Below are 15144 nucleotides of genomic sequence, written 5' to 3' on the forward strand. Positions count from 1 at the left end.
ACTAACTATGGTTAGTGACTACTAAGGTTTTGTCACTATGACAAAACCTTATCTACACTACTTTGTGTTGTACTCTTTTACACACTCTATTGAGCAACTACAGTCTTTAAGCTTACGTCTCTCTCACTCTCTCTTGCTCTCACACTCTCTATCTATCTCCATTCCTTCAAGCCCTCCGTCCCGCACTAGATAGTACAGGTAGAGTTCGCCATGACATCTCTCCAGGTTCATACCATTTTTCCGAGAGTGACTTTGCTTCATGGAGTTTGGGCCTTACCTCACTGCAGACTTGCACTGGACGACTAGCAGAGAGTGGAGCTGATACAGGATGGTATGCATGCATATCCACATGGTTTGCCAGTCATGGTATTTAGATGGACTGGCTTCCCCCATTCCAGTTCAGCCATGGATCCCTCGAGATGAGATTAACTGTATCATACGGTTAGATCTCCAACTCCATACGTCTTGGACTTGGGAGGGGCGACCAAGAGTTCCCCACTAAGATCCAGTTTTATCACGACCACTTCTGAGAGTATCGGAGCCGCAACTAATCATTAGGCTCCAGTACCTTGAGAATATAGGAGACTCACATGCACTGAGGATGCCATTGGATAGATGTGGGTCTCATCACACGAGGTGGGGATTGAGGCAGGGAGAGCTATAGGCATACTTAGAGTGCAATTGATTTGCAGGTTATGCACACTGGGGAGGTTGAGACAGAGGAGCATTTCTTATGTGTATGTCCAGCCTACTCTGAGATCCGGGGACAATACTACTGCCTCAGGACTGGTCCAATCTCACGACTGATTTACTTCCATGACCATGTCTGCATTGGGCTCTATCTGATTGAGATGCGACGACACAAAGAGACGCTACGACAATAGATCAAAACAGTAGGAGCCGGCAGTGACTGAGCCACATGATGTTGACTTAAAGCTAGCACAAGGGCACGTCAGAGCTTTTACATATTTGAGTCTGCCCCGGGGCATAGTGGGGTGGAGGAGGAGTTAGCTGACATGTGGAGAATATGGATTAGTGGAGAGACGACACGGCGCTGTCGAGTGAGGGACGCAGTCACAACATGGAGAGTGACCAGAGCATGCATCCGGCATATCTCTGTCCTCCTTAGAGACCGCCAGCTTCACTCTTGACATAGCCCATTGGATACAAAGGTCGAGGAGACCACGCTCTCGGCCACAGCAAGGCACAGCTCGATAGATGTAGATCCGAGATATCTTTGCAGCCCACCCAAGAGACACCATGGTGCTGGGTTTTGGCTTTTGAGTTTTAGTTTTTATCCAGCTCCATTTTTGTTTGAGCATTTTGAGCTCTTTAGCTTAGTTTAGCATTGCGCTCAGCAGGGGCCCGAGCGCATCCTTTGCTCCAGTCCTTTGAGGCTTGTACGAGTTCTTTCTCTTCGGTGTACTTTGCACGTGAGGCCTCCCACAGAAGTGTGTGTATGTATATATATATATATATATATACATACAGGTAGAGTTCGCCATGACATCTCTTCAGGTTCATACCATTTTTCAGAGAGTGACTTTGCTTCATAGAGTTTGGGCCTTACCTCACTGCAGACTTGCACTAGATGACTAGCAGAGAGTGGAGCTGATACAGGATGGTATGCATGCATATCCACATGGTTTGCCAATCATGATAGTTAGATGGACTGGCTTCCCCCATTCCAGTTCAGCCATGGATCCCTCGAGATGAGATTAACTGTATCATACGGTTAGATCTCCAACTCCATACATCTTGGACTTGGGGGGGCGACCAAGAGTTCCCCACTAAGATCCATTTTTATCACGACCACTTCTGAGAGTATCGGAGCCGCGACTAATCATTAGGCTCCAGTACCTTGAGAATATAGGAGACTCACATGCACTGAGGATGCCATTGGATAGATGCGGGTCTCATCACACGAGGTGGGGATTGAGGCAAGGAGAGCTGTAGGCATACCTAGAGTGCAATTGATTTGCAGGTTATGCACACTGGGGAGGTTGAGACAGAGGAGCATTTTTTATGTGTATGCTCAGCCTACTCTGAGATCCGGGGACAATACTACTGCCTCAGGACTGGTCCAATCTCACGACTGATTCACTTCCATGACCATGTCTGCATTGGGCTCTATCTGATTGAGATGCGACGACACAAAGAGACGCTACTACGATGGATCAAACAGTAGGAGCCGGTAGTGACCGAGCCACTTGATGTTGAGTTAAATCTAGCACAACGGCACGTCAGAACTTTTACACATTTGAGTCTGCCCTGGGGCATAGTGGGGTGGAGGAGGAGTTAGCTGACATGCGGAGAATATGGATTAGTGGAGAGACGACACGGCGCTGTCGAGCGAGGGACGCAGTCACAACATGGAGAGTGACCAGAGCATGCATCCGGCATATCTCTGTCCTCCTTAGAGAGCGCCAGCTTCACTCTTGACATAGCCCATCGGATACAAAGGTCGAGGAGACCACGCTCTCGGCCACAGAAGGGCACGACTCGATAGATGTAGATCCGAGATATCTTTGCAGCCCACCCAAGAGACACCATGGTGCTGGGTTTTGGCTTTTGAGTTTTAGTTTTTATCTAGCTCCATTTTTGTTTGAGCATTTTGAGCTCTTTAGCTTAGTTTAGGATTGCGCTCAGCAGGGGCCCAAGCGCATCCTTTGCTTTAGTCCTTTGAGGCTTGTACGAGTTCTTTCTCTTCGGTGTACTTTGCACGTGAGGCCTCCCACAGAAGTATATATATATATATATATATATATATACCTATATATATATGTATACCTATATATATATATACCTATATGTATGTATATATCTATATGTATATGTATATATCTATATGTATATATATATATATATATATATATATATGTATATGTATATGTATATGTATATGTATATGTATATGTATATATGTATATGTATATGTATATGTGTATATATTTTTAGGTACATATATATATACATATATACATATGTATATGTATATGTATATATATACATATATATATATGTATATATATGTATATATAGATACATACATATATGTATATATATGTATCTATATGTATATATAGATACATATATGTGTATATATATATCTATATACAGGATTTTCAGAGATTTCTCTTTCAAAATTTGATCAAAATTGATTTGGTGATTCCGAGATGCACTTTTAGAAGGAATATGCCTAGTATCGGAAATTGCTTTCTCGTCGCAGGTGGAGGAACCCCTATCTATGAAAGGGGTTGGTGAATGGAAGAATTCCCGATCTGTCTATTCGATATCTCCATCCGTGGAAGACAGATTCCCACATTCCGATTGTGTTTCGGATATGAAGTTACCCCATAGTTTCCATCCAGAGGCTTCAATTCAAATCTTTTGTCGACAAGTCGAGGATGCTCCGTTTCTACATCCGCCGAGACTAACCCTTCGGGGTTGTAAAGAGTTGTCAGCAGGTTCTCCCCGGGAGGGGAAAAATGGTTTAGCTACCTTACTATGGAATCCCTACACGTACGAGATCGAATCGTTATTAATGCCTTCGCGGAAACATTTTTCCGGATTACAATCAGAGTCTTCTACATCTACATCCGATGGGAGAAATACTATTTGGAAGCAAATTGGTGCCGCTGGATTCAACTCAGAAGCATTGAAAGAGGATTCTTATCCCATCAAGAGTTCATGTATCCATTACGGAAGATATGAAAATTATTCTATCTTAGCTTTCGGGCGAACCATTTTTCTGGGATCTAGGCGTAATTGGAATTCCTCTTTGTTCCACTTAGTATTGAGTGAATCAGGCTGCCAGAAGAACACATCTCTTTTGCAATATAAGGGGAAGAGGTGCATCCGTCTGGTATCTATGTCCCTCCCCCTCAATCGACTGGGAGGGTGAAGTAACTAATTCCGCACCGAATGAGAGTCGTGTGTGAATGGGGGTATATAGGCTCGCAGATATATATACACACATATATGTATATACATATATATATATATATATATATATATATATACACATATATACATATATGTATATACATATATATATATATATATATATATATATATACACATATATACATATATATATATGCATGTATGCATATATGTACATACATATATGTATATATATGTATCTATATGTACATATAGATACATATCTGTGTATATATGTATCTATATGTACATATAGATACATATCTGTGTATATATGTATCTATATGTACATATGGATACATATATGTACATATATGTACATATCTGTGTATATATGTACATATATGTACATATAGATACATATCTGTGTATATATGTATCTATATGTACATATAGATACATATATGTGTATATATGTATCTATATGTACATATAGATACATATATATGTACATATACATATATACACATATACATATATATACATATATATTTCTATATATATCTATATATATATATAATCGGATATATTCTGATTGGAATACTTGCTGCGGATCCAGATAATGGCTATGCGAGTATGATAAGTTATACTTCTATCTACATATTCATGAATCTAGGGACTTTCGCTCGCATCACTTTATCTGGTTCATGAACCGGAACTGATCACATTAGGGATTATGCGGGACCATACATGAAGGATCCTGTTCTAACATGCTCTCTAGTTATACGTTTACCATCCCCAGGGGGTATCCCTCCATTAGTAGGTTTTTCCGGTAAACCCTACCCCTTCTGGCATGGATCGAAAGCTGGCTCGTACCCATTAGTTCTGGTAGCTCCCATCACGAGTGTCATTTCTATATATCACTATCTGAAGATAATTAAATTAATGTTCACCGAAGGGGGTGACACATCAACAATTTACATACAGGACCCATTAGTTTCTCCATCTACTTCGATTTCGAAGAGTTCCATTGAAATAGCTATATATATATCTATATATATATATAGATATATATATGTATATATGTGTATATGTGTATATATGTATCTATATGTACATATAGATACATATATGTGTATATATGTATCTATATGTACATATAGATACATATATGCATATATAGATATATATAGATATATATATGTATATATATGTATATGTTCATGTGTATATATGTATATATAGATACATATAGATACATATATGTGTGTATATGTATCTATATGTACATATAGATACATATATACACATATATGTATCTATATGTATCTATATATACATATATACACATGTACATATATATATGTACATATAGATACATATATACACATATATGTATCTATATGTACATATAGATACATATATACACATACATGTATCTATATATATCAATCTTATAGACCCTTCGATGTTTTGAAGACTTCAATAAACTGCACCACTCATGACATGCTCATCTAGAATGGGTTACACAGATGGCTAGGATTAGAGAGATATACACGTGGCCTGCAAAGTTTACCTGCAAGCCATAAGCCAATCCATACAGGGATAAAGCACTCATGAGTTGCGAAAAATCCCTCTCAATATTCAATTGAGTGAAGGAGTCATCAGCATAGTCTTGTGCAATCATGGGCTTTCTTTCATGTATCTCCAGACCATGCAAGGCATAAGTGTCGACAAGATGATCATTATAGCAAAGCATTGGATGAGTAGCTATTGCACATAGCAAAACACTAAGAGGGCATCTCTCTCTCTATCTCTGGCGTGCGCGCACACACCCACCTACCCCGGGAGACTACTGCTCGTAGTGGAAACTTTAGTACTACTTCATTGTGATGGCCATGGCGAATTCTCGAGTATACAGAGAAAACGGTTTTTCACTATGCAGTTTGTTGGCTAAATTTTAGTCCCTACAATAAACCCAAAAAGTGAACTGACATACAATTCAGTCCTTAAAGTAAAGGCTATGGGAAATATGAACTTGGTTTTTTCCATTAGATGCTTTCTCTGAAAAGACACATTAAATGCTGCTTTTCCTAAGAACAAATACTCTGGATGGCTGGGATGGACTGCCTGTGGTCGTTATGGGCTGGCATGCTGCTGTTGACATTTCTTGGGCTGCTCTGGGTGCATTAACATGGGTTGTAGCTGCATGTGACATCCCCTTTGCTGAGGCATTTTTCCAATAAATTATGGAAAAGGTGATTTTGTAGTATGCTTAGGATGGGCGGGTGTTTGTGTGGTGTGGTGTCTGTACTGATGTCCATGCATTATATGGTGGGCTTGAATGGTTTTAAGCATTGCGGAATTTTTGCAAGATATAGTGCATAACTGTGTTATTGAGTTGGACTAGTGCTACATTTTCCTTTTTGAATATGGATGGGTTCTCTTTACTTAGCATTGCTAGAGTCTTATGTAAGTCCTTATTTTGTAGTTAAGGTCTAATATTTTCCAAGGCTTTTGATTAAGCAGAAGTCGTTTTGTTAGCATTACAAGCAAAAGAACTAGTCATATTTTATAAAATTGCAAAAATTGCTTGTGATGTTTGTGGTTTCTTCCCATTTATCCTGCTTGAGAAATCAATTGGTTGTGCATTGCAGGGCGGGCATCTAAAAACTCCGGATGGTGGATGCTTGGCTGTCGTTTTACGCACTGGATTTGAGACTAGCCAAGGAAAGTTGATGCGAACAATACTTTTTTCTACAGAGAGGGTAAATTACGTGAAAGAGAGTTTTCTGTGGATGCTGTTTGAGAGCATTTGCAAGACAGAACAATGCAATTTGGAAATGCACTTTTTAAAGGCGATGTAGATGTAGACTCCTGTGCTTGAGGGGTCTCGTTCGAGTGTTGTGCTACAGAGAGTTGTGGAATCATAATCACTTCTTTAAAGAGAGAAAAATGCACCTTAAATTAAATGTTTGTTATAATGTTTATCCATTTGGCTATTCAATTTGAGCTTAGTCATGATTTTAAAACCAGGTGACTGCGAACAACTGGGAAAGTGGGCTTTTCATATGTTTCCTGGTTATTTTTGCACTGGTTGCCGCTGGCTATGTTCTCAAAAAGGTATTTTCTGAATGCCTTGTCAAGTTCTTACTATTACACAGTAATGCTGCTATTAGGCTGGCAACAACCATCTTTTGAAAGCAAACTGCAAATGGGTCAAAATTTCACCACTTAATATAGCATTAAAAGTTGATTCTTTTCTATTATTGCTCCGAACTTGCAAGAATTGTGTATTGTTCTGCTAGATGCTTCTTGATACAGACACTCATTCTGTAGGATCTAATATTCTTCATAATTCAACATGTTATTTGCAAAAGAAAACTTTTTTATTTGTCAATTTTGTTGGAAAGTTCACCTCCCCATCTGTAAGCCCCCATATGAGGAGAGCGTGTGGGAGGTAGACCAGGGGATATTGGGGCTGTCACATGGGCAGCACAGGAGCTGCCATGTGGGAAGCACACAGAAAAGGCAGAGGCTGCCACATGGGCAGCACACAGGCTGCCATGTGGGCAGCTGTCAAAGCAGGATCAGTGGGCTGACAGATGAGCAGCATGGCAGGCCAAAAGGCCCTGGCAAAGGCCATGGGCCTGCAAAAGAGGCGCACAGGTGGCGGCATGAGCGGGCTGTCTGCAACGGAGATGGCACAGAAGGGCGGGGCAGACCAGCAGATTGGCTCGGCCACATGGAGGCCAGGTGGAGTAGCAAAGGGGGCTGCTAGTGGGCAGTGATATGCCTTATATAGGGCTGGGTCCTTGCCTTGATTGGAGGGCCAAAGCCCTACAAGTGTGGGCCAAAGGGCCCCGGTTTGAGAGCCCTTAAAGGGCTGGACCAGCAGTAGACTGGTCGGCCAGTATGAAGCTGCCTGGTCGGTTTTCTTTTCAGCCCCTTGGGGGCTATATAAAGGGGCCATTGTGCAACAGTTGAGCAGAAAGAGGAGCAGACAGGAGCAGCCTGAAGGCATTCCCTTTGGCCTCATCTTGGAGGTATGAAGGTGTGCTGCAGACTGAGCTCCCAAGGGCTGGACCTTGGCTGTCTTCTAGGGCAGCAAGGTGTTGTGATCTGGACGGAGAGTCTACATATGCTCGAGGTATGCTCGAGGTGCAGCACTCGGGCTCGAGTCTAGAGATAGCCGGCGGATAGGAGAAGCACCTTGTGGTAAGATGCTTTGGTGGGACTTTGGATCTATCTCTCTTTTTTTGTGTCCATATTTTTGGACAGAAATATAAGTTTTTGGTAGCTTCTATATCTGGCTGGTTCATTGTCTATTGATGAGTCTGCACATCTATGTGATGCACATTAAGTAAAGAAGTTTGTGATTCCACACCCCACACACACTGTGTGAGCTCCTGGGCTATTCTACCAGTCTTCCGCTGTGCCTACCCTCTGGTTGTCCATTTCTAACAAATTTATCATCTCAAGTTATGCATGTCCCTGTGAGAAAGCTGGTCTTCGAAATTTCTTTCGAATGCATCTCTAGCTGCATCGTTTTGTGAAGGTGCTGCAGATTTGGAAGGAGTCGTCAGGTCACCTGCTCCAGCTATATTTAGTCAACTTATTGATATGTCGTGCCACAGCCTGCACATTCTTTATAAGGCCTGTGTGATTTTCTACTTCATGATGTGTTTTCAATAATGTTCTTGAGCGAGTTCTGAGCATTAATGTGGAGACGTATCACCAAGAGAATTGCACTTCAAAGCTGCAACCTATCCCGCTAACCTCTTTGAGAGAGAGTTAGGGCTCAAGAAAAAGGGATTGTCACCCAATTACATGCATTACTAGATCTATATTGAAGGGCTAATGATACTAATGCAATCATACTTTCTTTTCCAGTACACTTCCGTAGATTGGGGTGTGTTCAAATTCTGTTACTAACAGTTTGATACAGAGCAACTGCAAGCTTAAATTGGGTGCTACTTTGTCATGGTTGGGTATGTTACATGACTTGGCCATAGATGCGTGAGCGCTAGATTGGTATTTAAATTGTGCTTTCTGACTTTATATTCTGTGTACTAGTGGAAGAATGAGGTGACCTTTTATATGGGGCAAGTGGTATACATTTTGTCGCATTAGCCAATTGACATCTGAAACCTAAACCAGACTTCAAACCCAGATTTTACACACGATTCCAGTCTTCTGATCAATTCGAACTCTAGAGAATGCACCCACAAGCAGCTGGAAATTGATTCACAGCTCTGGAATACATTCGCAGCTCCTTGGAATGAATTGCACTTGCTAGGATACTTCATCTGGTGCCGAAATCACAAACAACGGACTTTATTGCAATAGAATAACTTTGTAGAACTGGCTCACAGAGGAGCATGAGGATGAAAACAATTATCAATACAAGTGGGAGCCTAGAGGCCTTTATTTTATAGACTAGGTATTTATTTTTAGAAAGCATGTGCTTCCTAAAAGTTGGGCCTGCTTTTCGTGCCTAAAATAGGTGCTTTTCTCTAGAAAGTCGAGCTTTCTCCAAAATCTTGGGCTTTCCCTAAACGCAGGCGCTTTTCTCCATAGAGTGGGGTGTCTTTAATGCTTTAAGCTCAAGTGAGCCCTTCATAAATTGGGGCGCCACTTATCTTGTGCTTTTCCCCTTAAAAAGTGGGGGAATTGAGCACACTCTAAAGTCTTGCATCTTGCACAAACAATATTCAACACTTAAGCCCATTAGAGATTAGCCAAATGCATGCTCTAACTTGTACTATCTGATGAGGGATTGAGGTCTTGCTCGGAATTATCCGGGACCCCATAATCTTACCTTAGGGATTGTTTCTAGCGGTGTTGGTACATATGTTGGCAAGCTTTTGTATATCTACTCTGTCTTGGCTGTAGATCTGCGATGAATGTCGGCGAGAGGGGGCATCCCTACTTCACCCCTATCGTGCTCTCCACCCAACCTGACAAGTCTTCAGGGGCACATACTTTTTCTCTGACCGACTCATATAGACTCATCACCTCCCAGATCATGACATCTGGAATCTACATGTTTGTAGTTGTCTGATCATGCGAGATTGTGTCAAAGGCCTTTGGAAAGTCTACGAAGCAAGCGCAGGCGTTCTGGGATCTCGATCCACCTCCTCAATGACTGCTCGCAGGGTGAAGATATGATCAAGAGTGGAGTGCTGTCTCTTAAAGCCAGTGTGTCCCAGTGCTCTCTGTCTGTGTGCCCTATGTAGGAGCTGATCTCTTGCTCAAGTATCGACCCATAGATCTTGGCCACTGTGTGACCAATCATGAGAGTGCGATAGTTCCTAGTATCCATGGGATCTCCTGCTTTGTATATCGGCACAATGGTGGTAGCACTCCAAGCAAGGGGAAGCCATGACACACAGCATGATTGAACATTGTGCTAAGATCGGGGCCTAGACCTCCTTTCCATGTGCGAAGTGCTCAGTGCATAGCCCCTCATGATCTTGGGCTCTCCAGTTGTGGAGCCGGCGCAATGCAGTCCTCATATTTTGTGGAGTGAATAACATGCATGTGGTGGGCCGGGGGGGAGAGACGATATGATTGTATTAAAGTCCTCTTGAGACCCTTCATGATCTACGGGACTGGTGATCACTATCAATAAACTGAGAGAGAGAGAGAGAGAGAGAGAGAGAGAGAGAGAGAGAGAGAGAGAGAGAGAAGTAGAAGTAGAGTCTATTAAGGTCCTCGAGGGGCCAAAAATGACCCATGGGACCCATCTCAATACAATGTAAAATAGAGTCTCCTCAAGGAGAGGGGTCAAGAGTCTATGAGTTCCTGACGCGAGGTAAAAGGACGAGTGACAAAAGATCCCAATGCTGCCGGAGAGGTAGTAGAGAGAACTGATGTCAGCTGAGCGGAGTCCTCCAGTATCTGCTAGTAGTCCTTCGTGATATGTGCATATCGGGGGCACTGTAGAGCCACATGTGCCTCCGTCTCAACTGTCTGCATGTCACAAAGGGTACAGACTCTAGCATGTCTGGGCTGATGCATCCAAGCTCCCTTCTCAATTGCAAATGTATGAGATCTGGTACGAAACCTGGCTATGTTTCTGCGATATAGAAGGGGGATAGGTGTGCTAATATAAGGCTGAGCATGAGTCTCTATGGACATGTATGTAGACCAACATGTGGGATTTATGTTGTCTTGGTAATATTCCAGCTTTACCCTCTTTTCACTTGTCAGCCAGTGGCAAAGTGCTCAGTAAAGACAATTGAAACTCTTGCATGGTGATCTTTTCAGGCGGCATGGTCAAATATGCTTCCACTTTCCATTTGCTGAACCATTTTCTTATGTCGGTTGCCCATCATGTACAGATGATCTTACTTTTGTGGTTCTTTTGAAGCTTTGTGCTGGCATTCCATGCTTTATGAGGCAACCTATCAGGTTGCATTTGTTGCACCTCTATTAGGTATTGATCAGTGCATGAAATTCAATTGGCCTCCTTCCCGTTTCCAACAGAAGTACTGGGTATGGAGTAGTGGGTTTGACACCAAGGTGTTGCCGTAAGAAAGCCTTTTGCATTTTCTCAATATCATTCCATGTAGAGGCTGAAATACTGCCTCCCCATACTTCCACTCCATATAATATTGTCTGTACTACATATGCATCAAACAATACATTTCGAATTTTCCAGTTCCTGGTGTCAGTGTGCCTGCAGTCATTCTCAAACTGGTAGTACTTCCCCCAGCCAGTGTCCATCCTTCTGTGTATACATTGCCACCATCTGTGATTTGCCGGGATATCAATCCCTAAGTATTTGAAGGTGCTGACATACTCTGTCACTCAATAATCTGTCCAACAAAGGTGATCTCAGGGGGATGTTCTCGCTGATTGGTACAGACTTCCATCATCTTTCTTTTTCCGACATTCACTTGCAGCCCACTTTCCCTACAGAAAGTCTTGAGCACTTGTAAAAGTTTGTGCATAGAGTCCGGATCGCATGCAAAAAGAATTACATCATCTGCGTATAGCAACATTAGCACTGTCCATAGTCCCAAATGCGGTCCTTGCAACCCTTCCTCTGTTGCAAATTCATTGATGAGTTCCTCCAGTTGATCAATGCATATTCCAAACAAGGTAGGTGATAGAGGGCAGCCTTGCTTCGCTCCCATATTACTCTCAAACACATCTGACATACCTTGTGCTTGTTTGAGTCGGCATAATACCTTTTCATAGATACAAGAGATGCCTACTCTCGAGGCCAATGTCTCGAGGCCAATGGGACTCCTATTGCATGCATTCTCTTCCATAGTCCTCCTCTTGGAACTGTGTCAAATGCTTTCTTGAAATCCACAAAGCAACAAAATAAAGTGCACCCTCTCAATCTGCACTCATCCATGAGGACTCTCAAGGTAATAAGGTGGTCGGCTGTCCCGTGCTCCTTGCGAAAGCCTGCTTGTCTAGTGGCCCTTTTCTGGGCCTCTTCTGCCCATGAGCTAATTTTCATTTCAAGCATTGTAGGCCATCTTCTCCTGGTTCTAGTGATGCCCTATGGGCCATGGTATGTGCCTTGTAGGCATAGTTATAGGCATTTATAGTTTTAGTGCCTTTTATGCCTCATAGGACATTTAGTCCTATGTGACACCTAGGACACTTAGTCCTAGGGTCTACCTTCAAGTACTATGTACTTCTCTTTTCATCTAATCTAGTTGACATGACGGCTAATATCTATCGACTCTTGAATCTTGTGCTTGCTCTCTCGTTTATCGATCCTTCAGTGGTATCAGAGCCCAGGTTTTACATTTATCTTCCAGCTCTCCTCAGCCTCCCGAGTCCTCCATTGCTCATTGGGAGTCTGCTGCTCTGCTGGTCGTCACATTTCCAGCCTGTTCGAGGCTCTTCAGCTGCTGTCCAAGCTTCCAGAGTCTTTTTGTCGCCATAATTTGCCTCATTGCTGTTTCCAGGCTGAGGCGATTGCTTTTAGGTCCTGCTGCAGCATTTTCGAGGTCTCCTACAGCACCCGTGGCCATCTGTTGCCATTTTTTGTGCTGCAGATCACTTCAACCAGACTCAGATCCAGGCGCCCAGCTCCCGCGACCTCTCTAGAGTCATTTGCAGGAGGCGTCCTGCTGTCGCGACCTGTCCAGAGCCCTTCACAGGAGACACTTGCAGCCACGCACTCATTTCGAGGTGTTTGAGGGTTGTTCCAGCTTTGCTCCAGCCGCCTTTTGCACTTCAACTTGCTGCAGCAGCACCGTGGTCTGTCATATTCTACCTACAGAGGTCTTTTGGGTCTCAGCCTTAAGTTCAGGGGACCAGAAGCTGATTTACAAGCAACATTTGCTGTCTCTTACTATTTTTTGACAATTTTTACTGTCAAATCCTAATTTCCAACAGGAAAATTTACGGCTTTTGACATTTGGACCTTCAACCTGTCAATACAACACTTTGGACAAGGTTGACAACTGAAATCCTTCTAAAAATTGAAGGTTTCAGTAAAATTCAGGTTCAGGACTGTCACATTGTGCCACGTCATCACTCAGGCCAACAAAATTTGGGGCTTTTGTGTTGGGAGCTCAATTTCAGCTGGTATCTCTGTTCCTATCTATTGTTGGTTCACAGGTATTTGGGACAGTAAGACATATTTTTGCAGTTTAAAGCCTTGAGGCTATCCTTTGGTCACTTTGTTAGTGCATTTCTATCAGTACTATTTACAATGGCTGGGAACAATCATGACTTATTTGGTATTCTTTGTGAAGATGATAAATTGGATGGGACCAACTATACGATGTGGTCTTATCTCATGAAACATATTCTTGTTGCAAGGCATTTTTGGAATATTGTTTCTGGGGTTGAATACGAGGCCAGCCAATGCTACAGTGGCTGCTCCTACTGCTGGTCCCTCTGCAGAGGGTACTATTCCTGATGCCTTATCTTCTAGCACCCCTGCTGCTGCTCCCCCAACTCAAGAACAATCAAGATGGGATGCAAGAGATGCAAATGCACATTCTTGTATTGCTTTATCATGCGAGAGAATCATTATTCCACACATCCGATCTTGCAGGCAGCAAAGGATGCTTGGGACAAATTGGCTTCTCTTTATCAGATTTGCAATGAGGCACGTGTTGCATATTTAAGAAGGCAATTGCAGGAAGTCAGTATGAATGAAGGTGACTCTATGGATGCATACCTGACAAAGGTCAAGGACCTCATGGAACAACTTGCCAATATTGATGAGGTGGTGCCAAATTCTCAGCTTGTCAGTACCACATTGAATGGACTGCCAGATACATATAAAGGATTTGCTACAACCCTTCGATTAGTGGCCATGGGTAATCCAGACCACTACTCTTTTGATCAGCTAGTCACTTTGCTTTTGCAGGAAGAGCAAAGTCGTGCTAATAGACAAGCCATTATTCCTGGGGAGAGTGAAGCGTAATGTGGAGCAGTGTATGACACCTCCGAAGTAGGTGTCATGAGTGGTGCGAGAGCTATAACAGGAGAGGAAGGGAAGGAAGCAATTGGCACCACGGGCATGAGACTGATAGTGGCTGTAGCCGTAGCTGGGGATGTAGAGGCTGTAGCTGAAACTAGTGCTGAAGTGGAAGCTGAAGTCGAGAGCGAGGATGTAGAGGGAGCTGAGACTGGAATTGGAACTAAGACTGAAGCGGGGGCTGAGGTCGAAGTAGAGATAGAGGGAGTTGAGGCTGGAACTGAAATTGAAGCGGGGGCTGAAGTCGGAGTAGGGATAGAGGCTGAAGCTGAGGCTGAGGTGGGCCCCGCCTTTGCTTTGCTGTCAACCCCGAGTCCACTTCGGTTGACGTGCGTGTTCACATCCTCAAGTTTCAATTGTCTGTTGTTGTTTTTTTGTTGTTGTCGTCTTTCTTGGCTTTATCCGTCTCTTTCTGGGCTTTTGCCATTGCCTTGGACTGATTCGTGTCCCCTTGATGCAGGTTTTAGTGTGCGATCGGGAGTGGGAGCACAGGCTCCCCCCCATGGTGGGAAGCACACCCAGGATGAGGGAGGTAGGGTAGTTGGAGGTGGATGAGGATGGAGAGGCGAAGGAGGAGCTGCAATGTTGAGGGCAGCCGGAGGTGGAGAGGTGAAGGAGGGCGGGAGGGAGGGGCTATGAAAAGGTGGAGGAGAGGCGGCGCAAGAGGCAGGCAGGGGCGGACGGGCTGCGGGGGCAGCGGGCAGCACGGGGGGCAGCTCCAGTGGACGGCAAGGAGCTGCGCGGGGTGTGTGGAGTGGGAGAGCTCAGCAGCGTGGTGGGCTGCACGGATGTGG

General features: G+C 43.4%; 1 protein-coding gene across 1 annotated transcript in view; it reads left to right on the top strand.

The window, feature by feature from the left end:
- PDR2 (phosphate deficiency response 2) overlaps positions 1-15144 on the top strand; it is a 97753-nt gene that overhangs the window by 50735 nt on the left and 31874 nt on the right. The window contains exons 9-10 of the mRNA XM_087386901.1: positions 6543-6653; positions 6922-7008. Of these exons, the coding sequence (XP_087243027.1) occupies positions 6543-6653; positions 6922-7008 (198 nt within the window). The remainder of the gene's footprint in view (positions 1-6542; positions 6654-6921; positions 7009-15144) is intronic.

The sequence above is a fragment of the Dipteris shenzhenensis genome, chromosome 16 (assembly GCF_047967505.1).
Source record: "Dipteris shenzhenensis isolate YYH24624 ecotype China chromosome 16, Dip_SZ_1.0, whole genome shotgun sequence".
NCBI lineage: Eukaryota > Viridiplantae > Streptophyta > Polypodiopsida > Gleicheniales > Dipteridaceae > Dipteris > Dipteris shenzhenensis.